The following is a 25,061-nucleotide window of genomic DNA, read 5'->3' as shown; positions in this document are numbered from 1 at the left end:
GACAGCGGGTGAAGTGCTGGTGTTTACCAGCTCTGGCACTCTGTCTGCAGCACGGTGTTTGCCTGGTAGAAGGTCTCCCCCTGCTGGCAGGAGCAGTCCTCCGGAGCCACACAGCCCAGAAGCTCGTCCTCGTACTGGCCATTAGGGCAGAAGCACTCACTCTCACAGGTCATCTGGGACACAACAACAAAACCACAAAAATAACATGATAAGATAAGGTTGCAGAAGGAATGTCCAGGTTAAGTATTACTTCACATCCGGTGCGCACTGATAGAGCCTGTCTGCAGTTCTATCTGACTGGCTTGAGCTGAGGACCGGTTCCCACCCTGATTGTATCTTACTGCGGTACCAGCATGGGGGGGTGGAGTACAGCTCAGTGAGATCCTGCCCAGGGCCGAGTGAAGCACAACAAGACGAGCTGCAGGAACGTGTGGCAGAACTGAAAGCAGACAGCCGAAACACAGCACTGCCCTGGGAGAGCTGTGAAATGACCATGCACATTAACTGTGCTCACACAAGCTCTGTCCAGACTGAGCACAGACGAACAGGGCAGACGTACAGATCTGCAACACAAGCAGTTGAGCAGATCCAGCAGGTCATCACGCTCAGCCAGACATGTGTCTCGACAGGGGATCAGTGAAGCACACGGACTGCAGCAGTAGACTGGGGCAGCGAACATCAGCAATATCGGGGACACTGAACTGGCTGCCATGTTCTCTGCTCTTAAAGGATGAAGAAAGAGAAAAAGTGTATTACACATATGGCGCCAATTCTCAAGTCCTGGCACGTGGGTTCACAAGCTTTCTGGGTCTCGTTGACACAGGAGTGGAAGATCTTCGGAGGGGTGCACAGGCTGGAGAGGTCATCTGCAACAACAACATACTGTATAACAAACACACACTGTCAGGACCTGAGCACTCTTACCCCCCAGCAGGCTGAGAGACACAGAGTGACCTGCTCTAACTCTCCCAGGCCCTGGTCTCTCACTCTGAGCCCCAGCAGGCTGAGAGACACAGAGTGACCTGCTCTAACTCTCCCAGGCCCTGGTCTCTCACTCTGAGCCCCAGCAGGGTGAGAGACACAGAGTGACCTGCTCTAACTCTCCCAGGCCCTGGTCTCTCACTCTGAGCCCAGGCAGGCTGAGAGACACAGAGTGACCTGCTCTAACTCTCCCAGGCCCTGGTCTCTCACCCTGAGCCCTAGCAGGCTGAGACACAGAGTGACCTGCTCTAACTCTCCCAGGCCCTGGTCTCTCACTCTGAGCCCCAGCAGGCTGAGAGACACAGAGTGACCTGCTCTAACTCTCCCAGGCCCTGGTCTCTCACCCTGAGCCCCAGCAGGCTGAGACACAGAGTGACCTGCTCTAACTCTCCCAGGCCCTGGTCTCTCACCCTGAGCCCCAGCAGGCTGAGAGACACAGAGTGACCTGCTCTAACTCTCCCAGGCCCTGGTCTCTCACTCTGAGCCCCAGCAGGCTGAGAGACACAGAGTGACCTGCTCTAACTCTTCCAGGCCCTGGACTCTCACTCTGAGCCCCAGCAGGCTGAGAGACACAGAGTGACCTGCTCTAACTCTCCCAGGCCCTGGTCTCTCACTCTGAGCCCCAGCAGGCTGAGAGACACAGAGTGACCTGCTCTAACTCTCCCAGGCCCTGGTCTCTCACTCTTACCCCCCAGCAGGCTGAGACACAGAGTGACCTGCTCTAACTCTCCCAGGCCCTGGTCTCTCACCCTGAGCCCCAGCAGGCTGAGAGACACAGAGTGACCTGCTCTAACTCTCCCAGGCCCTGGTCTCTCACTCTGAGCCCCAGCAGGCTGAGAGACACAGAGTGACCTGCTCTAACTCTCCCAGGCCCTGGTCTCTCACCCTGAGCCCTAGCAGGCTGAGACACAGAGTGACCTGCTCTAACTCTCCCAGGCCCTGGTCTCTCACTCTGAGCCCAGGCAGGCTGAGAGACACAGAGTGACCTGCTCTAACTCTCCCAGGCCCTGGTCTCTCACTCTGAGCCCCAGCAGGGTGAGAGACACAGAGTGACCTGCTCTAACTCTCCCAGGCCCTGGTCTCTCATTCTGAGCCCCAGCAGGCTGAGAGACACAGAGTGACCTGCTCTAACTCTCCCAGGCCCTGGTCTCTCACTCTTACCCCCCAGCAGGCTGAGACACAGAGTGACCTGCTCTAACTCTCCCAGGCCCTGGTCTCTCACTCTGAGCCCCGGCAGGCTGAGAGACACAGAGTGACCTGCTCTAACTCTCCCAGGCCCTGGTCTCTCACCCTGAGCCCCAGCAGGCTGAGAGACACAGAGTGACCTGCTCTAACTCTCCCAGGCCCTGGTCTCTCACTCTTACCCCCCAGCAGGCTGAGACACAGAGTGACCTGCTCTAACTCTCCCAGGCCCTGGTCTCTCACTCTGAGCCCCGGCAGGCTGAGAGACACAGAGTGACCTGCTCTAACTCTCCCAGGCCCTGGTCTCTCACCCTGAGCCCCAGCAGGCTGAGAGACACAGAGTGACCTGCTCTAACTCTCCCAGGCCCTGGTCTCTCACTCTGAGCCCCAGCAGGGTGAGAGACACAGAGTGACCTGCTCTAACTCTCCCAGGCCCTGGTCTCTCACTCTGAGCCCAGGCAGGCTGAGAGACACAGAGTGACCTGCTCTAACTCTCCCAGGCCCTGGTCTCTCACTCTGAGCCCCAGCAGGCTGAGAGACACAGAGTGACCTGCTCTAACTCTCCCAGGCCCTGGTCTCTCACTCTGAGCCCCAGCAGGGTGAGAGACACAGAGTGACCTGCTCTAACTCTCCCAGGCCCTGGTCTCTCACTCTGAGCCCAGGCAGGCTGAGAGACACAGAGTGACCTGCTCTAACTCTCCCAGGCCCTGGTCTCTCACCCTGAGCCCTAGCAGGCTGAGACACAGAGTGACCTGCTCTAACTCTCCCAGGCCCTGGTCTCTCACTCTGAGCCCCAGCAGGCTGAGAGACACAGAGTGACCTGCTCTAACTCTCCCAGGCCCTGGTCTCTCACCCTGAGCCCCAGCAGGCTGAGACACAGAGTGACCTGCTCTAACTCTCCCAGGCCCTGGTCTCTCACCCTGAGCCCCAGCAGGCTGAGAGACACAGAGTGACCTGCTCTAACTCTCCCAGGCCCTGGTCTCTCACTCTGAGCCCCAGCAGGCTGAGAGACACAGAGTGACCTGCTCTAACTCTTCCAGGCCCTGGTCTCTCACTCTGAGCCCCAGCAGGCTGAGAGACACAGAGTGACCTGCTCTAACTCTCCCAGGCCCTGGTCTCTCACTCTGAGCCCCAGCAGGCTGAGAGACACAGAGTGACCTGCTCTAACTCTCCCAGGCCCTGGTCTCTCACTCTTACCCCCCAGCAGGCTGAGACACAGAGTGACCTGCTCTAACTCTCCCAGGCCCTGGTCTCTCACCCTGAGCCCCAGCAGGCTGAGAGACACAGAGTGACCTGCTCTAACTCTCCCAGGCCCTGGTCTCTCACTCTGAGCCCCAGCAGGCTGAGAGACACAGAGTGACCTGCTCTAACTCTCCCAGGCCCTGGTCTCTCACCCTGAGCCCTAGCAGGCTGAGACACAGAGTGACCTGCTCTAACTCTCCCAGGCCCTGGTCTCTCACTCTGAGCCCAGGCAGGCTGAGAGACACAGAGTGACCTGCTCTAACTCTCCCAGGCCCTGGTCTCTCACTCTGAGCCCCAGCAGGGTGAGAGACACAGAGTGACCTGCTCTAACTCTCCCAGGCCCTGGTCTCTCATTCTGAGCCCCAGCAGGCTGAGAGACACAGAGTGACCTGCTCTAACTCTCCCAGGCCCTGGTCTCTCACTCTTACCCCCCAGCAGGCTGAGACACAGAGTGACCTGCTCTAACTCTCCCAGGCCCTGGTCTCTCACTCTGAGCCCCGGCAGGCTGAGAGACACAGAGTGACCTGCTCTAACTCTCCCAGGCCCTGGTCTCTCACCCTGAGCCCCAGCAGGCTGAGAGACACAGAGTGACCTGCTCTAACTCTCCCAGGCCCTGGTCTCTCACTCTTACCCCCCAGCAGGCTGAGACACAGAGTGACCTGCTCTAACTCTCCCAGGCCCTGGTCTCTCACTCTGAGCCCCGGCAGGCTGAGAGACACAGAGTGACCTGCTCTAACTCTCCCAGGCCCTGGTCTCTCACCCTGAGCCCCAGCAGGCTGAGAGACACAGAGTGACCTGCTCTAACTCTCCCAGGCCCTGGTCTCTCACTCTGAGCCCCAGCAGGGTGAGAGACACAGAGTGACCTGCTCTAACTCTCCCAGGCCCTGGTCTCTCACTCTGAGCCCAGGCAGGCTGAGAGACACAGAGTGAACTGCTCTAACTCTCCCAGGCCCTGGTCTCTCACTCTTACCCCCCAGCAGGCTGAGACAGAGTGACCTGCTCTAACTCTCCCAGGCCCTGGTCTCTCACTCTGAGCCCAGGCAGGCTGAGAGACACAGAGTGACCTGCTCTAACTCTCCCAGGCCCTGGTCTCTCACTCTGAGCCCCAGCAGGCTGAGAGACACAGAGTGACCTGCTCTAACTCTCCCAGGCCCTGGTCTCTCACTCTGAGCCCCAGCAGGGTGAGAGACACAGAGTGACCTGCTCTAACTCTCCCAGGCCCTGGTCTCTCACTCTGAGCCCCAGCAGGCTGAGAGACACAGAGTGACCTGCTCTAACTCTCCCAGGCCCTGGTCTCTCACCCTGTGCCCCAGCAGGGTGAGAGACACAGAGTGACCTGCTCTAACTCTCCCAGGCCCTGGTCTCTCACCCTGAGCCCCAGCAGGGTGAGAGACACAGAGTGACCTGCTCTAACTCTCCCAGGCCCTGGTCTCTCACCCTGAGCCCTAGCAGGCTGAGAGACACAGAGTGACCTGCTCTAACTCTCCCAGGCCCTGGTCTCTCACTCTGAGCCCCAGCAGGGTGAGAGACACAGAGTGACCTGCTCTAACTCTCCCAGGCCCTGGTCTCTCACCCTGAGCCCTAGCAGGCTGAGAGACACAGAGTGACCTGCTCTAACTCTCCCAGGCCCTGGTCTCTCACTCTGAGCCCCAGCAGGCTGAGAGACACAGAGTGACCTGCTCTAACTCTCCCAGGCCCTGGTCTCTCACTCTGAGCCCCAGCAGGCTGAGAGACACAGAGTGACCTGCTCTAACTCTCCCAGGCCCTGGTCTCTCACTCTGAGCCCCAGCAGGCTGAGAGACACAGAGTGACCTGCTCTAACTCTCCCAGGCCCTGGTCTCTCACCCTGAGCCCCGGCAGGCTGAGAGACACAGAGTGACCTGCTCTAACTCTCCCAGGCCCTGGTCTCTCACCCTGAGCCCTAGCAGGCTGAGAGACACAGAGTGACCTGCTCTAACTCTCCCAGGCCCTGGTCTCTCACCCTGAGCCCCAGCAGGGTGAGAGACACAGAGTGACCTGCTCTAACTCTCCCAGGCCCTGGTCTCTCACCCTGAGCCCCAGCAGGCTGAGAGACACAGAGTGACCTGCTCTAACTCTCCCAGGCCCTGGTCTCTCACTCTTACCCCCCAGCAGGCTGAGACACAGAGTGACCTGCTCTAACTCTCCCAGGCCCTGGTCTCTCACTCTGAGCCCCGGCAGGCTGAGAGACACAGAGTGACCTGCTCTAACTCTCCCAGGCCCTGGTCTCTCACCCTGTGCCCCAGCAGGCTGAGAGACACAGAGTGACCTGCTCTAACTCTCCCAGGCCCTGGTCTCTCACCCTGAGCCCCAGCAGGCTGAGAGACACAGAGTGACCTGCTCTAACTCTCCCAGGCCCTGGTCTCTCACTCTGAGCCCAGGCAGGCTGAGAGACACAACATGGTGACCAGCTCTTAGACAGAGCTCTATTAGTCAGCTCTCATTGTTTGGCTGTTGATCTTGTTGACAAGCTCAGAGCTATGAAGACGCTGCATCAATCAGTATTATCTTTTTAAATTTGATAAAGGTGGTGTTGTAAAGTCATGACAATCACCCTCGAAGGTCAGGAAACTATCACATACAGAAATGCTTCTGAGAACTGAAGATAAGATGATTAGCTGTTTTGGCTGACTAAGACAATGTGTCAGCTCGCTGGTGTTTTTTCTGATAAAACAAATATTGAATCAAGCTGGTCTGAAACTGCTGGGTCAGTACAATTTCAGATTTCTGATATTTTATTTAATATACAGACCTTGCTCTTCGCCTTGGAGAAGTAGACCTCTGGAGCCCTCACAGTCCAGCACCCCGTAGCTGCACAGGCTGCAAGACAGCGAGACAAGCAGGAGTTCGATCCGCACGGCGGGAGGGGGCTCTGCGCCGACCGCCGGGGCACAGCGACGCGCGCGCACTGACCAGGTCAGTCCGTCCAGCTGGACGGCGCTCCCCGCGGGGAAGTAGCGGTTGTCCTCGAAGCAGGGGCAGCTGGCCGGGGGCACGCAGGAGCCCAGCTGGTCCAGGTAGGTGCCCGGCGGGCAGCTGCAGCCCTCCAGAGGGACGGGGCTGGGGGAACAGGTCGCCCCCGGGCTCAGTGACCGGCAGGTGCGACCGCACAAGGAGCCGTTCTGCATGAACTCCTGGTTCTGGGGGCAGCTCACCGCTGCGGAGAAGCACACGTTTCACTTAGAAACCTTGACTGCCGGGAATCCGACAGGGTCCAGACACTTGGGGTGCGATCTGCGGGGAGAACTGCCGTCTCCTGGCCTTGGGTTTCGGTGTGAGGGAGACTCCTTGATCTACTGGCACACAGAATCAGACACCACGCCTCCGCGCTGTCGGACTCGCTGACCAGCCTGACGTGGATCTTTGCCCGGCTGGGGGTCTCAGTGTGGCTGAGGATTGGGTTAGAGACCCTGGTGTTACTTCGGACCCTATGCTGTCATTTGAAGCTCATGTTGGGAATATCACAATCCTGCTCCCAGCTGTGTGACATTGCTTCATCATTTTTCGACTGCTGTAACACCTTTCTTGGCTCCCAGTGAAACTCAGGCTGGGCTTTAAGCTGTATAAGACCCTGCATGAATATAGCCACACACACACACACACACACACACACTGCCCCCTGATGCCCCTGGCTCACCGCAGTGCGCAGTCTCATTCCACCAGTTCTTCAGGACCATGCCCTTCTCTGCACAGGCCCGGGAGTAGGATTGCAAGGCACCACACAGGTAGTCCTGGGTCTCCTCGTAGTTACAGACCTCATACAGGCACCTCTGCACAGGAGAGCACAGCAGGATGAGCCCAGGACTTACTGAGATCATACAGGCACCTCTGCAGAGGAGAGCACAGCAGGATGAGCTCATGACGTACAGAGATCATACTGCTCTGTTCACAGGAGAGCACAGCAGGATGAGCTCATGACTTACTGAGATCATACAGTCACCTCTGCAGAGGAGAGCACAGCAGGATGAGCTCATGACTTACTGAGATCATACAGTCACCTCTGCAGAGGAGAGCACAGCAGGATGAGCTCATGACTTACTGAGATCATACAGGCACCTCTGCAGAGGAGAGCACAGCAGGATGAGCTCATGACTTACTGAGATCATACAGGCACCTCTGCAGAGGAGAGCACAGCAGGATGAGCCCAGGACTTACTGAGATCATACAGGCACCTCTGCAGAGGAGAGCACAGCAGGATGAGCCCAGGACTTACTGAGATCATACAGGCACCTCTGCATAGGAGAGCACAGCAGGATGAGCTCATGACTTACTGAGATCATACTGCTCTGTTCACAGGAGAGCACAGCAGGATGAGCTCATGACTTACAGATACTGAGATCATACTGGTCTGGCTGCTTCACCACCCTCCCAGCGCAGTTCATAACACTACACCCCAGTCAGTATTTAGAAGGCTGTGGTGCAATGTATGCTTGGACAGAGCGGACCGTGACGGACAGGAGTGACCGAGCTGGTCCCGAGCGTCTCGGGGAACAGGGCTTTGCGAGAGCCCAGGGAAAGAGGGGGTCCTCCTCACCTTGAAGTAGCTGAGGGGGTTCACCTCGCCGTGGCACTGCCCGAAGACACTGGACTTGTTCAGAAGAGCCCTGCAGTGGGTGCTGGCGTATTCAGCTGCAGCAATGTCAAGGGAAACATGAAACACCACCCACTCCTAAAGACCAGCTGAGCTGCTGGCTGTGACTAACAAACTGCAACCCCATGAAATCCTTCTCTCTCTGCACACAGCTACTCACAAGCAATCAGAAACAAAGTTTCTATAGCATCAGGGATAGTTCTACTGTGTAGAGTCAGATTTACCCTGGTCATTATTTTAACAAACGCAGGGTATACCAAGACCCTGAGCTGCATCCAGCAGGCGCGGTACAAGGACTAACAGTCAGACTTCTTGGCCAGGAGCCAGACGCTGAGGACAAATTTGAGCATTTACCTTTTTTTACAGTGTATAAGAGAGTGACTAGTTGGCTTTGAAAAATGTCTTTTACCCAGCAACAGTATGAAAGAACAATTGCAAGCATATTATTTGACTTGTTGATATTAATGCTACAACCGCAGAATGTCTATCTCAGTTCACACCTTTTATTTATAGACTTCCTCTTGTCTGTATACAAGGTAAAACCGCTTCTTAAGAAGAACGTGGTCAATTACAAAGAAATGTTTGTAGAGAGAAAAACAACTCCTCATATGGAAACTTAGAGTGAGCTTTCCTGTGTGAATCTGCTGTATAAAACTCATTGCATTTACCACCTCGGTGGAGAGGTTACTCACAGATCTGCATGATTATATCCTGCCCATGCGCATGAATAAAGGACTCTGCTTGGCCACACCTAACCTGAGTGAAGACTTTTCTTCGACAATTCCTAAGCTGTCCTTCGACAGCGCAGCCCCGCGCTCACTGACCCGCGGGCGACGGTCTCTGCAGCAGGCTGCCGTCGCTGGCCTCGCTCCAGCGGCAGGGGTCCAGGTCCGTGTTCCGGGGGCTGGCGCACCGGCTGCGGAGCCTCCAGGAGTGGACGAAGCGCGAGGCGATGCCCTCCCGGATCCCCATGCTGTTCTTGAAGTCATCCCGGGAGTTGTCGTTGAAATTCCCACAGAGCCCTGGGAACACAGAGCGCGCGATGGGGCCTGGGAGGGGTCTGCGGTCTTCCGCGGGCCTGAAGAAGCCCCGCTCACTTATTTTACAGTCTCGTTATTCCCACGTCACCCCCCAAACTCCCCCGTGCTCTCTCCTGCCTTTCTCACAGAAGCAAAGGTCCTCCCCATGACCTCTGACCCCCCGACCCCTAGCCTGACGTCACCTCGCCTCAGTCGTCCGGCGCCTCTTTCGCGGGAAGCCTGCTGAAAGACAACGGCTTGGAAACCGGGGTGACGGGGCAGCGCCATGAGCCTGACGCTTCTAATTCAGCGCCTCCGGGGTGGGAGAGCGACGCCCCTCACGGCAGCACCCCAGCTAGAGGAAGAGGGTCTGTACCAAGCTCTGGAACTCTCTGCCCAAGGATATCAGAGAGTCACCTTCTCTAAACTCCTTCAAATCCACACTCAAAACCCTCTTCTTCAGTAAAGCCTTTACTTCACTGGCTCCACTCTTCACCCCTCTGCTCTTCTTAGTACCACCATCCACGGTCTCCTCTGTATTATTTTTTTTTATGGGTGGAACAGTGGCTCTGTGGCTCAGGATCTGCGCCTGTGGCTGGGAGGTTGCTGGTTCAAATCCTGCAGCCGGCAGAGGAATCCTACTCTGTTGGGCCCCTGAGCAACGCCCTGAACCCCAACTGCTTGGGGGGCGCTGTACAATAGCAGACCCTGCGCTCTGACCCCCAGCTTCTCTCCCTGTCTGTGTGTCTCATGGAGAGCAAGCTGGGGTCTGTGAAAAGACACATTCCTCATGCAAGAAATTGTAATTGTGTTTTATCTTGTGTATTCTTCTTATTTATTGTTGTTGTCATCCTGTAAAGCGCTTTGAGAAGCCACCTTTAAAGGCGCTATAGAAAATCAAGTTTATTATTATCTTCCGCAGAGCCGGACCCCGACCCTGACCTTTCGTCAGCCCGAAGAGCTTCTTCTCTGCCCGCAGGTACACGCTGAGGACCGGCTGCAGCTGCAGCTGCAGGGTCAGCCAGGGCCACATGTCCACCTGCAGGAAGCTGGACGACTGGTTGAAAATGACGAAGTGCTCTGGGGGGGGGGGGGGGGGAGGACAGAGCGGGTTGGGGCGGGCAGCCATGGTGACGCGCGGCGGCCCGTGAGGCGCGGTCGGGAGCTGTACCTGTTCGGAGGGGGAGGTGCTGGACGTTCTGATTCTCCACGTGAACTCCGTGCCGGTCGAGGCTGAAGGTGGCCTGCGGACACACGGAAGGCAGCACGCTGTCAGTTCGCTTTCGGAGACGTGAAATGCTTCGTTACCTCGTCATCTCCGCGGGGGGACCAGGCGGCCCGCCGGCTCGGGGCGGGACCGGAGGGGTCCGGTACCTGCGTGGAGGCGAAGGAGACGGCCGTCAGGCAGGACTGTCGCTCTCCGGCGCCGCACTTGTGGAAGTGTCCCATCACCATGCCGCCCCAGGGCAGGAGCGCGCTCTGAGGACACAGCAGCGCACACACAGTGACACAGCGTACTGTACACTCACACTGCACAGGAGGCCAGGAGATCAGACACAACACAGCAGGCCAGAGCAGATAAGGGCTACAGTAAGATACAGGCGATGAAATAGCAAAGGAAAGGAAACTGAATAAGAAGGAAGAGGGAAGCCAATCTATTCAGGATTAAAAAAAATATACTGTAACAAAACACGTAATAGTAATAAATGGTCAGACATACATCCCATCCATATTAAAACTATTAATGAACGGCAACTGGATATCCTGTAGACTTTTGATGACTTGCAGACAAATAAAAGATTTTCATTCTTAACCTTCCAGTTTGTATTCTAACCCTTTGGGCTGCGGCGCATGAGAGGAGAGAAACGCTGGATGCCCGTTTCGAGACTGGGGGCAGAGTGGAGCGGGATGCTCTGGCCACGTGTGCCAGGAGGGGCTGACTTCAGTCACTGCGTCTCCAGGGACAGACTGCGGGTGTCAGGGCACAGGAGCGAGGCAGGAGGAGGGAGGAGAGGAGCAGGGGGTGGGAGGAGGGAGGCAGGGGGAGAGGAGCAGGAGGCAGGAGGAGAGGAGCAGGAGGTGGGAGAAGGGAGGCAGGAGGAGAAGAGCAGGAGGTGGGAGAAGGGAGGCAGGAGGCAGGAGGAGGGAGGAGCAGGAGGCAGGAGGCAGGAGGAAGGAGGAGGGAGGAGAGGAGCAGGAGGGGGAGGAGGGAGGCAGCAGGCAGGAGGAGAGGAGCAGGAGGCAGGAGGAGGGAGGAGAGGAGCAGGAGGAGGGAGGCAGGAGGAGGGAGGAGAGGAGCAGGAGGCAGGGGGGCGGGAGGTGGGAGGAGAGGAGCAGGAGGCAGGGGGCAGGAGGAGAGGAGCAGGAGGCAGGGGGCAGGAGGAGAGGAGCAGGAGGTGGGAGAAGGGAGGCAGGAGGCAGGAGGCAGGAGGAGGGAGGAGCAGGAGGAGGGAGGCAGGGGGCAGGAGGCAGGAGGAGGGAGGAGAGGAGCAGGAGGTGGGAGGAGGGAGACAGGAGGAGAGGAGCAGGAGGCAGGGGGCCGGGAGGTGGGAGGAGAGGAGCAGGAGGCAGGAGGAGAGGAGCAGGAGGCGGGAGGCAGGAGGAGGGAGGAGCAGGAGGCAGGAGGCAGGAGGAAGGAGGAGGGAGGAGAGGAGCAGGAGGGGGAGGAGGGAGGCAGCAGGCAGGAGGAGAGGAGCAGGAGGCAGGAGGAGGGAGGAGAGGAGCAGGAGGCAGGGGGGCGGGAGGTGGGAGGAGAGGAGCAGGAGGCAGGAGGCAGGGGGCAGGAGGAGGGAGGAGAGGAGCAGGAGGAGGGAGGCAGGAGGCAGGGGGGCGGGAGGCAGGTGTCTGACCTTGAGCAGCACGTAGGTGCAGGAGCCGTGGAAGCGGTACTTGTGCGAGTCGAAGCTGGTGACGTGAGAGCCGCCCTCCACCGCGCAGGTGCTTGGGCAGAAGCGCTCCTTGCACTCCCAGCGGCTGTTGAGGCACACGCTGCATGCACAGGAGACATCAGAGCCTTAATTCACCTGCGGGGCTCGTCCTCTGGCGAGGACACATCGCCGCGCCAGTGAGCTACACCCACAGCCTCAGCAGGGCCTGGCACAGACTGTGCAACGTCTCTGGACGGACGCGTGATGGCGACGGCGCTGGGTTCTGTGCCACGCTGCACAAGCTGACGCAGGACGCGGATTCTAACAGTACTGAAAGGCTGTGCATGTTGCAGGAAACAAGCTACAGGTCAACTCACCACGATTCACAGCGAGACTCCCTTCTCTGCCCCGCCCGGTACTTGTGCCCATTGTTGACACACGGGCACTCTTCCAACCGGACACACCTGCTCTTCTCAGAGATGTTGTCCAGGACTGTTCCTGCGGGGGTTTAAAAGACGGACAGGCCCTGAGTGCATCACCGATCACTTCTTCCTCAATCCATGTAGAACTGCCTTCTTTCTGACCCCATCGGTGGAGCACTGTGGCTCACGCCCAGCCCCTGGCACTGCCTTCCTGCACTCTGCTGCACAGGAGGTCCTGGGCACAACTCGCCAGCAACACTGCGAAACTGCTCCCCTCCTGCAGGGCTGCGCCAGAGCCGCCCGAGACCCCACAGCCACTCACCGTTGGGACAGAAGCAGCCCGGGTTGTAGACAGCGGGACACCTGAACCGGGGGCTGGAGCAGGTCTGCCTGCAGGGGGAGCCCGTCTCCAGGTACACCTGGCTCTCCGGGCAGTGTCCAACGGCTGAGACAGAACAAAGTTCGTCAGCCGTGAGCTCAGAGCCCCCAGCGTGAGCGCGCGCGTGTGCGCTGTGTGCGTGGCAGTGGGAGGTCACTCACTGCACAGGCTGGCCGTCCTCCAGCGGCTGACCGTCTCGGGCGCGATCCTGGCGCACACCCTGGCGTACTCGGTCAGCGTGCTGCAGCTGGACTGCACCTGCCCCTTCTCCGGCCCCAGACACAGGTCCTGCTGGCAGCGGATGACATAGAGCTCCTTGTCCACAGGGCAGTGCAGGGCCACTTTGTCCAGCAGCTCTTTACACAGGTAGGCCTGGGAGAGCAGACAGAGTCAGTCTGAGTAACCGCTCTCTCAGAGAGCTGCTGTCCATGCACAGGCCTGTCAGCCAACCTCTTCTCTCTCCTTCAGAGCTCTGTGCACAGGCCTGTGAACCACATCCCTCTCTCTTCTCTCAGAGCTCTGTGCACAGGCCTGTCAGCCAACCTCTTCTCTCTCCTTCAGAGCTCTGTGCACAGGCCTGTGAACCACATCCCTCTCTCTTCTCTCAGAGCTCTGTGCACAGACCTGTGAGCCACAGCCTTCTCTCTCCTCTCAGAGCGCTGTGCACAGGCCTATGAGCCACATCCTACTCTCAGAGCTCTGTGTACAGCCTGTGAGCCACGACCTTCTCTCTCCTCTCAGAGCTCTGTGCACAGGCCTGTGAGCCACAGTCTTCTCTCTCCTCTCAGAGCTCTGTGCACAGGCCTGTGAGCCACAGTCTTCTCTCTCCTCTCAGAGCTCTGTGCACAGGCCTGTGAGCCACAGCCTTCTCTCTCCTCTCAGAGCGCTGTGCACAGGCCTATGAGCCACATCCTACTCTCAGAGCTCTGTGTACAGGCCTGTGAGCCACGACCTTCTCTCTCCTCTCAGAGCTCTGTGCACAGGCCTGTCAGCCACAGCCTTCTCTCTCCTCTCGGAGCTCTGTGCACAAGCCTGTCAACCACAGCCTTCTCTCTCCTCTCAGAGCTCTGTGCACAGGCCTGTGAGCCACAGCCTTCTCTCTCCTCTCAGAGCTTCTCTCTCCTCTCGGAGCTCTTTGCACAGGCCTGTCAGCCACAGTCTTCTCTCTCCTCTCAGAGCTTCTCTCTCCTCTCAGAGCTCTGTGCACAAGCCTGTCAGCCACAGCCTTCTCTCTCCTCTCAGAGCTCTGTGCACAGGCCTGTGAGCCACAGCCTTCTCTCTCCTCTCAGAGCTCTGTGCACAGGCCTGTGAACCACATCCCTCTCTCTCCTCTCAGAGCTCTGTGCACAGGCCTGTGAACCACAGTCTTCTCTCTCCTCTCAGAGCTCTGTGCACAAGCCTGTGAACCACATCCCTCTCTCTCCTCTCAGAGCTCTGTTCACAAGCTTGTGAGCCACAGTCTTCTTTCTCTAACCACCCCGTGTTTTTCACGTGCAGCCCCGACTGAGTCTGGAGAGTGAGATCAGTGTATAAGGAAATCCCAGACACAGCAGCCATTCACCTCTCACCTTTACCTCTGACCTCTGACCTCTGACCTCACCCCTCACTTCTACTGTGGGCCCTGCAGCAGGCAGTGAGCTTCTAGAAGACCTCAGCCCGGGGTATTTAGTTACACACGAGGCAGCAGCAGAGACAGAAACTTGAATTGCTTTGTTCTTATCTTACATATTCAATACAGATGATCCCCGAGGAGCAGCTGGACTCCAGCGGCAGACAGGCTTCGTTCGGATCGTCTTCCTGTTGCTCGTTGGCGAACTGGAATGGTATTACTATGACAACAAGCCAAGACACACAGAAGACACAGAAATTAAGGATGTTGTACAAGATGTCAACTTACGCAAACTCAGAAAGAGCTAAAGCCTCTACTTATTATAGGTTTGGAGTTCAAATCACAAAAAGTTTCCACTGGAAGAAGTTTAAATGTTAATTGCAGCTGAATAAAAACCTCAAAACATTTTAAACTAGAATACGTTTTCCATCATTTACACCTTTTTAAAGGGATCATTTGTAAAAGGCTGAACTTACAGTTCCCTTCAAACTCGGATTTCAAGGGATCACCATTGAAGTCTCCACACAGACCACATGTTCTGTTTTGAAAGTTTTCCCCAACTTCCACCTGAAAGGGGTGAAACGAAGCAGCTGAGATGTACTGCACGTGCAGTCACACAGGAGGAGGAGGCCAGGCTGCTGTGGTAAGCCCGCTGCCCTACCGTCAGGTAGTCCTCACGATTCCACATCACAGTGAGGTTGATCGGCTTCACTTCCAGGCGCACCAGAATCCCAAACGTCCGGATCAAGACCCCTTCTGAGAAGAAGGGAAGGGGAATGTTCCTGTGGGGGCGGACAGTCCAGGATCAGGAATCAGGAGACATGAGACAGGAGAGAGCCCGGTGAGCCGGGGAGAATGTGTCAGCACGTGGGACAGAGGGAGAAGGTGTCATTCTTCGGTTTAGGTTCCCAGAGTTCGTGGCAGTGAGTTAAGGTTCGAGCCCCCTCTGCTGCCATCACTGGGCGTCCATCGTTCATCCGGCAAGCCGGGGATTATGGGAAAACCACAGGAAAAGGGAAGAGGAACGAGTGTCAGGCTCACCTCCCATCAAGGGTGATGCCTTCCCTGCTGACCCGGACCGTGGAAGAGGGCAGCTTGATCACGATGCGCTGGATGCTGCCCAGAGCATCTCTCCTCATCTGGACGTTGAAGGCGGGGGTCAGGGACCTGCAGTCGCTGGCGAGGATGTAGTTGCAGGTGCCGGAGAAGTCGTACATGAAGTTGTCGAAGGTGTGGAAGTGGCCGAAGCCCCAGGTGCTGCACACTCCAACTTCACCCACAGGACAGAACAGAGCTCGGTCACAGCACAGAAGCATGCTGTCGCGGGTGGGAAGGGACGAGCCGTGGAGTGGCAGGAGAGCGATAAAGACCCCTGTGCGTAGCGGCGGGATGGGGGTTAGCCCAGGCTCAGCTGTTCAGGAAATGCCATAGAGAGACCTAAGCCCTCAGGCCACAGACAGGAGCGACCTGGTGCTCGGCGGGTCTCAGGACATCCGAACCTCAATGCTGAGCAGGGAGCAGAGCAGAAGCAGGAAGTAAAGAGGCTACACAACAAGACACACCAGAAAGACATGAATAATCACAGGGAACCAGGAACAGGAGAGAAGCAGAGCGCCCTCTAGGTGTGCTGGGCGTGACACATACAGAATCTAACGCCCGTATTGTTTCATGGTCTTCTACGTCTGCATGCCAGCAGCCCCCAGAAGGATGCTGAACTCTTCTCACGGGTCTTCACACAGGTCTCACTGCAGATCTAAAGGGGCTCAGGGAAGACCTGCTGGATTGGTGGGGCTGCACACTGGTGGGGGTGGAGGGGATCCCCATTACCTGTAAAGCGCTTTGAGTGGAGTGTCCAGAAAAAAAGCTATATAAGTGTAAGCAATTATTATTATTATTTCAACAAGAAACAAAAAGGGCAGCTTGCAGTGTCTGTTCAAAGATCAACAGACCTCCTTCAGCTGAAAGGGAAGTTAGAGTAAGTAGCAGCTGCGTACAGCACAGGAGAACAAGCATGTCATGGACGAGGGACGTGTCCTCACCTGTCGAGTCAGAATTGTTGAGCACCCTGGGGTCCAGATTCATCCAGTAGGGTCTTACAGAGAAGCGCCCTGGGGAGGCACAGGCACAGCGACTCAAAGGCTGCTTGTGTGTAAGGCACGTTAAACCACGAGGGCTCCAGCCAGGATCTGCTGCATGGGGAGCTCTGAGCTCTCACGTCCAGCTCCGGGGAGGCTCCTCCTCTGGCCAGTGGGCTCCTTGGGGGTGTCCGGGACGGCGTGGGGCCAGCTGGTCAGTGCTGGCCACCTCTAGGCTGGCCCGGGCCACTCTAATGTGGCTCCATCACCCTGGCTTCTCGGAACAGGAGCAGCCCTCAGGGAAAGCCCTACCATCTATTGTGATCTATTGTGATTCTCCCTGAGCCACTCCGCTGTCAGGACTGGACGTGTGTCTGGAGGGCTGTGGGTTCAAACCCCCCATGAGACACCGTTGTCTCCGTGAGAGGGATACAGCCCCTAAGCTATACTGGGTGCCAATGTCAGTCCCTTCCGATAGCATAAATCAGCAATAATTCATCACAGTAAAAATACCACAGGAACAGCTGCTCCAAGACCCTGTTCTTACTCTTCTGGAGTCATCAGATTTTGCATGCTTTGTAGAGGTTTGTCATACCTTTTGAGGGTAGCCCAGCAGCATAATACAATTCTTGGTCCGGAGTTTGGACATCCTGACCTACAATCAACAATAAAATCTTCCTTTAATAAAATTAACAAGGAACAATAACTGGGATGTCATGGTATCTCTGCAAATCTGAGATAAAACATACATCTGCTCCTATCTCACTCTGTCCCTTCGTTTTAATGTGAGAGTTCTATAAGCATCATGTACACAAGAATGTTTCAGAAACCTTTGTGACTTGTTTTTGTGTGTGGGCTGGTGAATGGAAAGAAAAAATAGCAAAAAGTAAGTTGCAAAAAACAAATTTTTACAATGACAAGCACATTAATGATGATTTTGTGCTTACAATTATCAGATTTCATACACATATGTTCTGGTCCTGTGTTTTAATTTTTAACCTGTTACATACTTCCCAACAGTCTCCATGCCCTTCATGGTTTTAGCTTAAGTTTCACATTCAGGTAAAACATCTTCAATGAGAAGTAACACCAGCTGACTTCCATGCCAATGAATAGAAATAAAAGCACACCGGCTCACTGGCAGGTGAGGACCCAGGGAATGACACTGGTCTCCACTGAGCAGAAGCCGAAGCCTTCAGAGAAACACCCTGCCTAATGGACCACAGGCAGCAGCTCCCTGCTTGGACCAGCCCAGAGACGCTCCTGGGCCGCTGGACGGCCAGATCGTCAGATTGCACGTCGCCTGTCCTGTCCCCAGAGCAGACCGTGCCTCATGACAGTTTACAGCGGGAAATTTCGCACGTGTCATCGTGTTGAAACATTTCTACCGCATTGCCTGGCGTCCCACAGTTCTCCGGCCTGCACCCTGCAGGAGTCTCCAGGTCCCTCCTCCCCACCGAGGAGCCTCAGCTGGACTCACCTGCTGGCCCCAGCATGGCCTCTCCTGTCGCAGTGTCGTTGGCAGCTACTGTACGTGAGAGACAGCACAGACAGGAGGGCACTGAGTCAGTACAGCTGGTGACGAGAACAAGCGACTGCAACAGTGTCTGAAGGGAGCTGGATGGGTGCTAGCTACTATTCGCTGATATTACCAGGGAGTAAAGCCACGAGAAACCACTGGACATGCGAACAGGATTGACACAGCTGTCTCCTGGCCTGGCAGTGCCACTCACTTACACTGAGGTGCGGTGCCATTCTGGGGGTCCACTTGCTCCTGGCCATCATTCAGACCTCTCCACCGGGCCAGCGCCGAGGTCAAAACTGCACAGTGAAAAGCAAAGGAAAGCAAAATGAACACACGCACAAGCAGATGAGTACACCGCGAAGGCACGAAGGAGAGACTGGGATCCCCCCAGCTGCAGGTGGCGGTAGCGCCAGCGAGCTCAGAGCGGACCCGCTGTCCGACAGGGAGGATGGGGGCTCACTCACGCTTGGCCACAGCTCCCTTCAGATCAGCCATCAGGACTGCGGGCTTCAGGTCAGGCCCTGGAGGACAACAACAATGAAGAAGACACCGGCTAAAACGATCTGTGCCATATGCCTCCCATTGTTGGTAACAATAATCATAACAACAATAATAATAATAATCATAACAACAATAATGTCACTGTTAACAGTTACAGAGAAGCCAGCTATCAAACCCATGTCTTTAAGTTCATGTGGGGACAATCACAGTTTGTCGGAAGGTTCTCCTCTATTGCCTGGTCCAGGGCTTCGTCTTCGGGGTTCGCTCCTGGGGAGACAGTGCACACATTAACGGGGTGCCTCGTTATTCAGGACACTTCAAGGCCAAGACCTCTCGTCCCTGTCTCTTCCTCCGCAAGCCCGAGAAATTAACGCTCTCGTTCGATTTCATCATTGCGACGAGTTTCCGACAATGCCGAGCAGCGAGTTCCCAGGGTGCCTCCTCACGGTCCCCTGTCTAAACACCTCCGCCTTGCTCCCTGTGCCTCAGCTGCTCCGGGAAGTGGAAGCCTGAGGTTGGAGTATGTGCTCCCCTGTGTGGAAACCTACCCGCGCAGTGCAGAGCGCCGCAGCAGAGCAGCAGCCAGAGCAGCCCAGACATGCTCCCGCGCGCCTCCAGTCAGCTGAGGGCGGCTGGAGCCTGGCCTGCCCATTCTTATATAGCCAGCGGCCCCCTCTCCGCGCTCACACAGCGGCCTCCCCCGCACGGCTCAGCCTGGGAAAGAGGAACGGCCGGGAAACAAACAGGATCTCTGAGAGGGAAGATCCCTCCACAGAGGGCTGCGGAGGTCGGCGGGAGGGGCGATGATAGATCTCGTGCTCGCGGAGCGGAGAGGACAGCTGTCTGCAGCCCCATTGTTTGCTGCTCGAGCCGATCCTGGGAGCCTGGTGTCAGGCTGCCCTGCTCTCGCTGCAGCAGAGGCAGGCAGTTCTGGTTTGCCCGGGCGAGCCCCAAACTGACTGGGAGAGCAGCGTCCACACACCTCGCTGCTGCTCCGCTCCGACAGCTCTGCGGGAGAGAGGAGGGCGGCAGGGCCCGGGCAGTGTCTCTGCGGTGTAAAGACCAGCAGCAGCGTGTGTAGGGGTGCTCTTCCCAGACCCGGGGCGAGAGCGTGACACCTGTACCTCGGGGCACGGTGCCGTGGGTACAGACGGCGGGCCTGAACGCAGCTGCCTGCAGAGTCAAGCTCCGGCGGGTCCTGCGCTGCAGTAGCGATGTTCTGCCAGCAGGGGGCTGTCCCGCACGCTTGCTCTGGAAGCAGGTTGACCCTTTCCTGCAGCACGAACCAGCCTGGGGCTCAGAAGGGCCGGGGGCACTGGCACTGTTTCCAAATGGCAGCTTCATGAACACATTTCTTCCACTGCTTACAAGGTCTAGCACAGAAAGGGCTTATTTTCAGTTTTATTAAAACTGAATGTGCACAAGACTGTGTCCTGCTCCTCTGATGAAGCGGGCCAGGTCTGCTCCACAGAACAGACACAGCGTGCGTTGTTGGACCTTCACCTATTGAGCTTCACCTATTGAGCTCAATAAAACTGAATCTGCACCAGACTGTGTCCTGCTCCTCTGATGAAGAATGTCCTACAACCCAGACAAACAGAGAGGCAGTGCATTCCTGCAGCTACTCAGCAGAGCTTTGTGATCTGAGCTGTGCTCTGCTGTGTCTTGTTTTTCTGAGGTACCTGTGCCCCACAGGCCCGCCACCCCAGGTCACCCCAGGTCACCCCAGGTCAGCCTGTGTCCGAGGTGGGCTCCTGTAGTCCTGTCCAGTGTCCGGTCTCACGTCTCTCTCAGGTTTTCTTCTGCGATCCCTGCTTCAGTACAGATTAAAAAAAAAAACATTAAGCCAGGTTCATGTTAATTTATTTCAAAATCTAATTTTTATTGAAAATAGCCATTTCCATGTGCTGGATCAGCCTGGTCTTCTTTGCTGTAAAAAAGCAGGGCCCTGCGCATGCTGCCACCTAGTGGAGAAAATTCAAAGTGCCCCAGTGAGTCCTGAGGCTGCGATCCTCAGTCTGTGAACCAGGAATCTGTCAGATTGGCAGTCTGATTATATAAATGTGCTAAGATTTCATATTTATTTTTATATTTAAAATTTAAAATGGCTTTTTTCCTGGTCTGACTATTAACATGGGACAAGTTATAGCAACTTCGCTAAAATGAAAGTTCAGCAGCGTGTCTCTCAGGACGACTCGAGGGGGCTGTGTCTCCCGGGGCGAGGCGCGGGAGTGCTGGATCACCCCATCTCACCGCTGCTGTGTCCGAGGGGACCCCGGTCAGTCCCTGGGGTTTTGTGCCTTTTATAGCTGGGTGACCCCCTCTCTCATTCAAGACCCACACTGTTAACATAATAGCTACCAGAAATGTACAATCAATATTAGAGCACCACAGTTCAGGTACTGACAGGCATTGTCAGAGCACTGGGGTGGACGTGGCCGTTTCAGGGGTCCCCGGCAGACAGTCACTGCAATGGTGCAGTGCTGCATTTCGCAAGTCACAGATGAGTTTCGGCAACATTCAGTTTCTCACCTGAGCTCTAGGAGCTTCTACACCTCACAGGAACTCAAATCCTGTTCCCCGAGCTCGCTCCTTAAAAAGACATTAATTTCACGTGCAGTATGGAATAGATTATACATTAATAGAACAATAAATACTGACCACGATTAATCTTGAGAAATACACAAGAAACAGTGATTAGAGGTCTTTCTTTTCCGAAATACCATCAGTGCAGACAACTGATGCTCTCTCGTGCAGTGTGTACTCAGGCAGGGCCTCCACTGAGCCCTGCTTTCTTTTCACAGGATCGCCCCCAAAACCTGCAGCCTGTGCAGGTCACTGGGTAACAGGGTGGGACTGAGGTTGTCACGGACGTCCAAAGGGACTAACCGTGGGGAGCGGAGAGCGGAAAAAGACCCATCTGCGTAGCGGCGAGACGGGAAGAGGCCCGGGCTCGTTAGTGCAAAGAGTTCAGGAGTGCCGTATAGAAACCTATGCCCTCAGGGAGCGGACGTGGGGCGCCCTGGTGCTAGGCGGGTCTCAGGACATCCGAACGTCAATGCTGAGCCCCGGCAGAGTGCAAGACCCGGAAATATATAGCCCAAGGGAAAGAGAGAGACAGGAAGGACCGCAGACCAGAAACTAGGGACAGGACAGAGAAGGAGCGCCCTCTGGCTGCAGAGGGCGTGACAGAGGTTTAGTCAGAACAAGGCCCTACATTTACATAGCTCTTTCATCCCCCAAGTTAGCTTTTGTAACTTGCTGGTTTATTGAATTAATATTAGTAGTGAAAGAGGTATATTAAATCAGGGGTGACAAATCCTGGTCCTGGGCACTGTGCCTGTAGATTGGTACAGTAAGTCTCTTTAAAGCTCCATCACCCGAGCTGGGAAGAGCTGTTAGTCTGGTCCAATTAAGCCAGCGATGAGCTGGATGTTTGTTAAGGGCCCAGCTAGACTGAAAACAGTGGCAGTCCAGGACTAGGACTGGGGACTCCTGATGTCAATGACCGAGTATTGCTTAATAAACCTCAGTCAACACTCCAGTTACAGTAACGACACGATAAGATAGATAGTTTCACTTCAAATCACCCAGGATGGAGGGATGGGTCCTTGTGCAGTGACATCAGTCATTAGGAGTCCAGCCTAGCAATTCAGCCTGGAGGAAACCTCCCTTCACCAACAAAAATCCAGCTGTAAACTGAGCGCTGGAATAAGGTGACTCCTTGAAGCGCCCTGTAGCTGGCAGCTGTCCTGCCTAATGACACTGCAGCTCGTCCGAAAGGGCTGTGGGTTCTGGGGACGGCTCACCTGAGTTCAGCAGATTGCTTTCATACGGTATGTCTGGCTGCTGAGGGATAAGGCAGCATCAGCTCATAGCCTCTCTTCTGCCTGCAGCCCCAGTCTCCCACCCTGCTCCTTCCAGGCCTCAGCTCCTGCAGGCAGTTATGGTCCTTTAGCCACTAAACCCTGGAGGACCAGGATTCTGTAGGAGAGGAGCTACAGGCTCTGACCCCTGGAGGTCCGGGACTCTGTAGGAGACGAGCTGCAGGCTCTGAGCCTGGAGGACCGGGATTCTGTAGGAGAGGAGCTACAGGCTCTGACCCCTGGAGGTCCGGGACTCTGTAGGAGAGGAGCTACAGGCTCTGACCCCTGGAGGACCGGGACTCTGTAGGAGAGGAGCTACAGGCTCTGACCCCTGGAGGACCAGGACTCTGTAGGAGAGGAGCTACAGGCTCTGACCCCTGGAGGACCAGGACTCTGTAGGAGAGGAGCTACAGGCTCTGACCCCTGGAGGTCCGGGACTCTGTAGGAGACGAGCTGCAGGCTCTGAGCCTGGAGGACCGGGACTCTGTAGGAGACGAGCTACAGGCTCTGACCCCTGGAGGTCCGGGACTCTGTAGGAGAGGAGCTACAGGCTCTGACCCCTGGAGGACCAGGATTCTGTAGGAGAGGAGCTGCAGGCTCTGACCCCTGGAGGACCGGGACTCTGTAGGAGACGAGCTGCAGGCTCTGAGCCTGGAGGACCGGGACTCTGTAGGAGACGAGCTGCAGGCTCTGACCCCTGGAGGACCGGGATTCTGTAGGAGACGAGCTGCAGGCTCTGAGCCTGGAGGACCGGGACTCTGTAGGAGACGAGCTGCAGGCTCTGAGCCTGGAGGACCGGGACTCTGTAGGAGACGAGCTGCAGGCTCTGAGCCTGGAGGACCGGGACTCTGTAGGAGACGAGCTGCAGGCTCTGAGCCTGGAGGACCGGGACTCTGTAGGAGACGAGCTGCAGGCTCTGAGCCTGGAGGACCGGGACTCTGTAGGAGACGAGCTGCAGGCTCTGAGCCTGGAGGACCGGGACTCTGTAGGAGACGAGCTGCAGGCTCTGAGCCTGGAGGACCGGGACTCTGTAGGAGACGAGCTGCAGGCTCTGAGCCTGGAGGACCGGGACTCTGTAGGAGACGAGCTGCAGGCTCTGAGCCTGGAGGACCGGGACTCTGTAGGAGACGAGCTGCAGGCTCTGAGCCTGGAGGACCGGGACTCTGTAGGAGACGAGCTGCAGGCTCTGAGCCTGGAGGACCGGGACTCTGTAGGAGACGAGCTGCAGGCTCTGAGCCTGGAGGACCGGGACTCTGTAGGAGACGAGCTGCAGGCTCTGAGCCTGGAGGACCGGGACTCTGTAGGAGACGAGCTGCAGGCTCTGAGCCTGGAGGACCGGGACTCTGTAGGAGACGAGCTGCAGGCTCTGAGCCTGGAGGACCGGGACTCTGTAGGAGACGAGCTGCAGGCTCTGACCCCTGGAGGACCGGGACTCTGTAGGAGACGAGCTGCAGGCTCTGAGCCTGGAGGACCGGGACTCTGTAGGAGACGAGCTGCAGGCTCTGAGCCTGGAGGACCGGGACTCTGTAGGAGACGAGCTGCAGGCTCTGAGCCTGGAGGACCGGGACTCTGTAGGAGACGAGCTGCAGGCTCTGAGCCTGGAGGACCGGGACTCTGTAGGAGACGAGCTGCAGGCTCTGAGCCTGGAGGACCGGGACTCTGTAGGAGACGAGCTGCAGGCTCTGAGCCTGGAGGACCGGGACTCTGTAGGAGACGAGCTGCAGGCTCTGAGCCTGGAGGACCGGGACTCTGTAGGAGACGAGCTGCAGGCTCTGAGCCTGGAGGACCGGGACTCTGTAGGAGACGAGCTGCAGGCTCTAATCCACATATTTCTCATGTGCCTCTGACTGGGGGCTCCTGTTATCAAACAGCACATGTTCGATTTTGCACATGCATGCCAACTGAAAATAAAATAATTGCGATTCTCCTACTAAAAGAAAACTTCAAAAGTAATAAAACTGAGCATCCAGTGTCCAATAGTCTCACTGATGACCAGTCCACTGACAGCGGAGCACAGTGTGCCCTGGTCGCTCTGGGGTTCCCCTGGACCCTCTGGGGTTCCACTGTGCAGAGGCTCCTGATCTTTGCCATGCCCTCTCCCCTGGTGCCCTTCAGCAACTTGGAACATCCTTCAGCAAAGAACACATTCTGTAACAGGACCAGTAAAGGGAAAATATTTCATTTAATCCTGAATGATGCATCTTATCTCGCTAACATGCTCTGTAAATTTCAAAAGGACTGCCATAACTGAAACTACCCAACAGACCATCAGGCATTCATTATTGTCTGCTCCCTGTATGGAAATGCCAAGGGAATAGAAAGTAACCTGCCTTTGAAGACTGAAATAAAGACAGTTTAGCTGTGTGTAAATGCAGAGCATCAAGGACTGATGAAGCAGGTTGCCTAATCGTATCTTTTGCGAGAAGAGCCAAGAGGCTGATGCTCAATGAACATCAGGGCAATAAAAGGAATTCAAAAGCATCTGTGAAGTGACAGACTGCAGGGTGGACTCCCAGACTGTACAGAAATGACTCTTTATCTAAAACAAATTCTCAGTTTAAAATCCTGGGGCGGAGTGGTGGCTCTGCAGCCGGCAGAGGAATCCTACCCCGTTAGGCTCCTGAGCAAGGCCCTGAACCCCAACTGCTCCAGGGGCGTCGTACAATGGCTGACCCTGTGCTCTGACCCCAGGCTCTCTCCCTGTCTGTGTGTCTCCTGGAGAGCAAGCTGGGGTCTGTGAAAAGACACATTCCTCATGCAGGAAATTGTACAGGGTTAATAAAG

The 25,061-nt window shown here is 56.3% G+C and overlaps 1 protein-coding gene across 1 annotated transcript in view; it reads right to left on the bottom strand.

Annotated features, from left to right (window-relative positions):
• Nucleotides 1-19,011, bottom strand: part of LOC148819678 (uncharacterized) — a 35,789-nt gene extending 16,778 nt beyond the window's left edge. The window contains exons 1-25 of the mRNA XM_088935211.1: nucleotides 18,960-19,011; nucleotides 18,619-18,678; nucleotides 18,375-18,431; nucleotides 18,123-18,206; nucleotides 17,866-17,913; nucleotides 16,981-17,040; nucleotides 16,350-16,418; nucleotides 15,352-15,580; nucleotides 14,972-15,092; nucleotides 14,787-14,877; nucleotides 14,427-14,530; nucleotides 12,863-13,073; nucleotides 12,645-12,767; nucleotides 12,278-12,398; nucleotides 11,883-12,021; nucleotides 10,408-10,512; nucleotides 10,205-10,277; nucleotides 9,976-10,113; nucleotides 8,839-9,036; nucleotides 7,958-8,052; nucleotides 7,061-7,193; nucleotides 6,337-6,580; nucleotides 6,176-6,243; nucleotides 757-866; nucleotides 28-173 (exon numbers count right to left, since the gene is read on the bottom strand). Coding sequence (XP_088791337.1) covers nucleotides 28-173; nucleotides 757-866; nucleotides 6,176-6,243; nucleotides 6,337-6,580; nucleotides 7,061-7,193; nucleotides 7,958-8,052; nucleotides 8,839-9,036; nucleotides 9,976-10,113; nucleotides 10,205-10,277; nucleotides 10,408-10,512; nucleotides 11,883-12,021; nucleotides 12,278-12,398; nucleotides 12,645-12,767; nucleotides 12,863-13,073; nucleotides 14,427-14,530; nucleotides 14,787-14,877; nucleotides 14,972-15,092; nucleotides 15,352-15,580; nucleotides 16,350-16,418; nucleotides 16,981-17,040; nucleotides 17,866-17,913; nucleotides 18,123-18,206; nucleotides 18,375-18,431; nucleotides 18,619-18,678; nucleotides 18,960-19,011 — 2,879 coding nt within the window. The remainder of the gene's footprint in view (nucleotides 1-27; nucleotides 174-756; nucleotides 867-6,175; nucleotides 6,244-6,336; nucleotides 6,581-7,060; nucleotides 7,194-7,957; nucleotides 8,053-8,838; nucleotides 9,037-9,975; nucleotides 10,114-10,204; nucleotides 10,278-10,407; nucleotides 10,513-11,882; nucleotides 12,022-12,277; nucleotides 12,399-12,644; nucleotides 12,768-12,862; nucleotides 13,074-14,426; nucleotides 14,531-14,786; nucleotides 14,878-14,971; nucleotides 15,093-15,351; nucleotides 15,581-16,349; nucleotides 16,419-16,980; nucleotides 17,041-17,865; nucleotides 17,914-18,122; nucleotides 18,207-18,374; nucleotides 18,432-18,618; nucleotides 18,679-18,959) is intronic.
• Nucleotides 19,012-25,061: the final 6,050 nt, after the last annotated feature.

Source organism: Atractosteus spatula, chromosome 16, assembly GCF_055471065.1.
Source record: "Atractosteus spatula isolate fAtrSpa1 chromosome 16, fAtrSpa1.hap1, whole genome shotgun sequence".
Taxonomy (NCBI): Eukaryota; Metazoa; Chordata; class Actinopteri; order Semionotiformes; family Lepisosteidae; genus Atractosteus; species Atractosteus spatula.
This window is presented reverse-complemented; position numbering and strand designations above follow the sequence as displayed.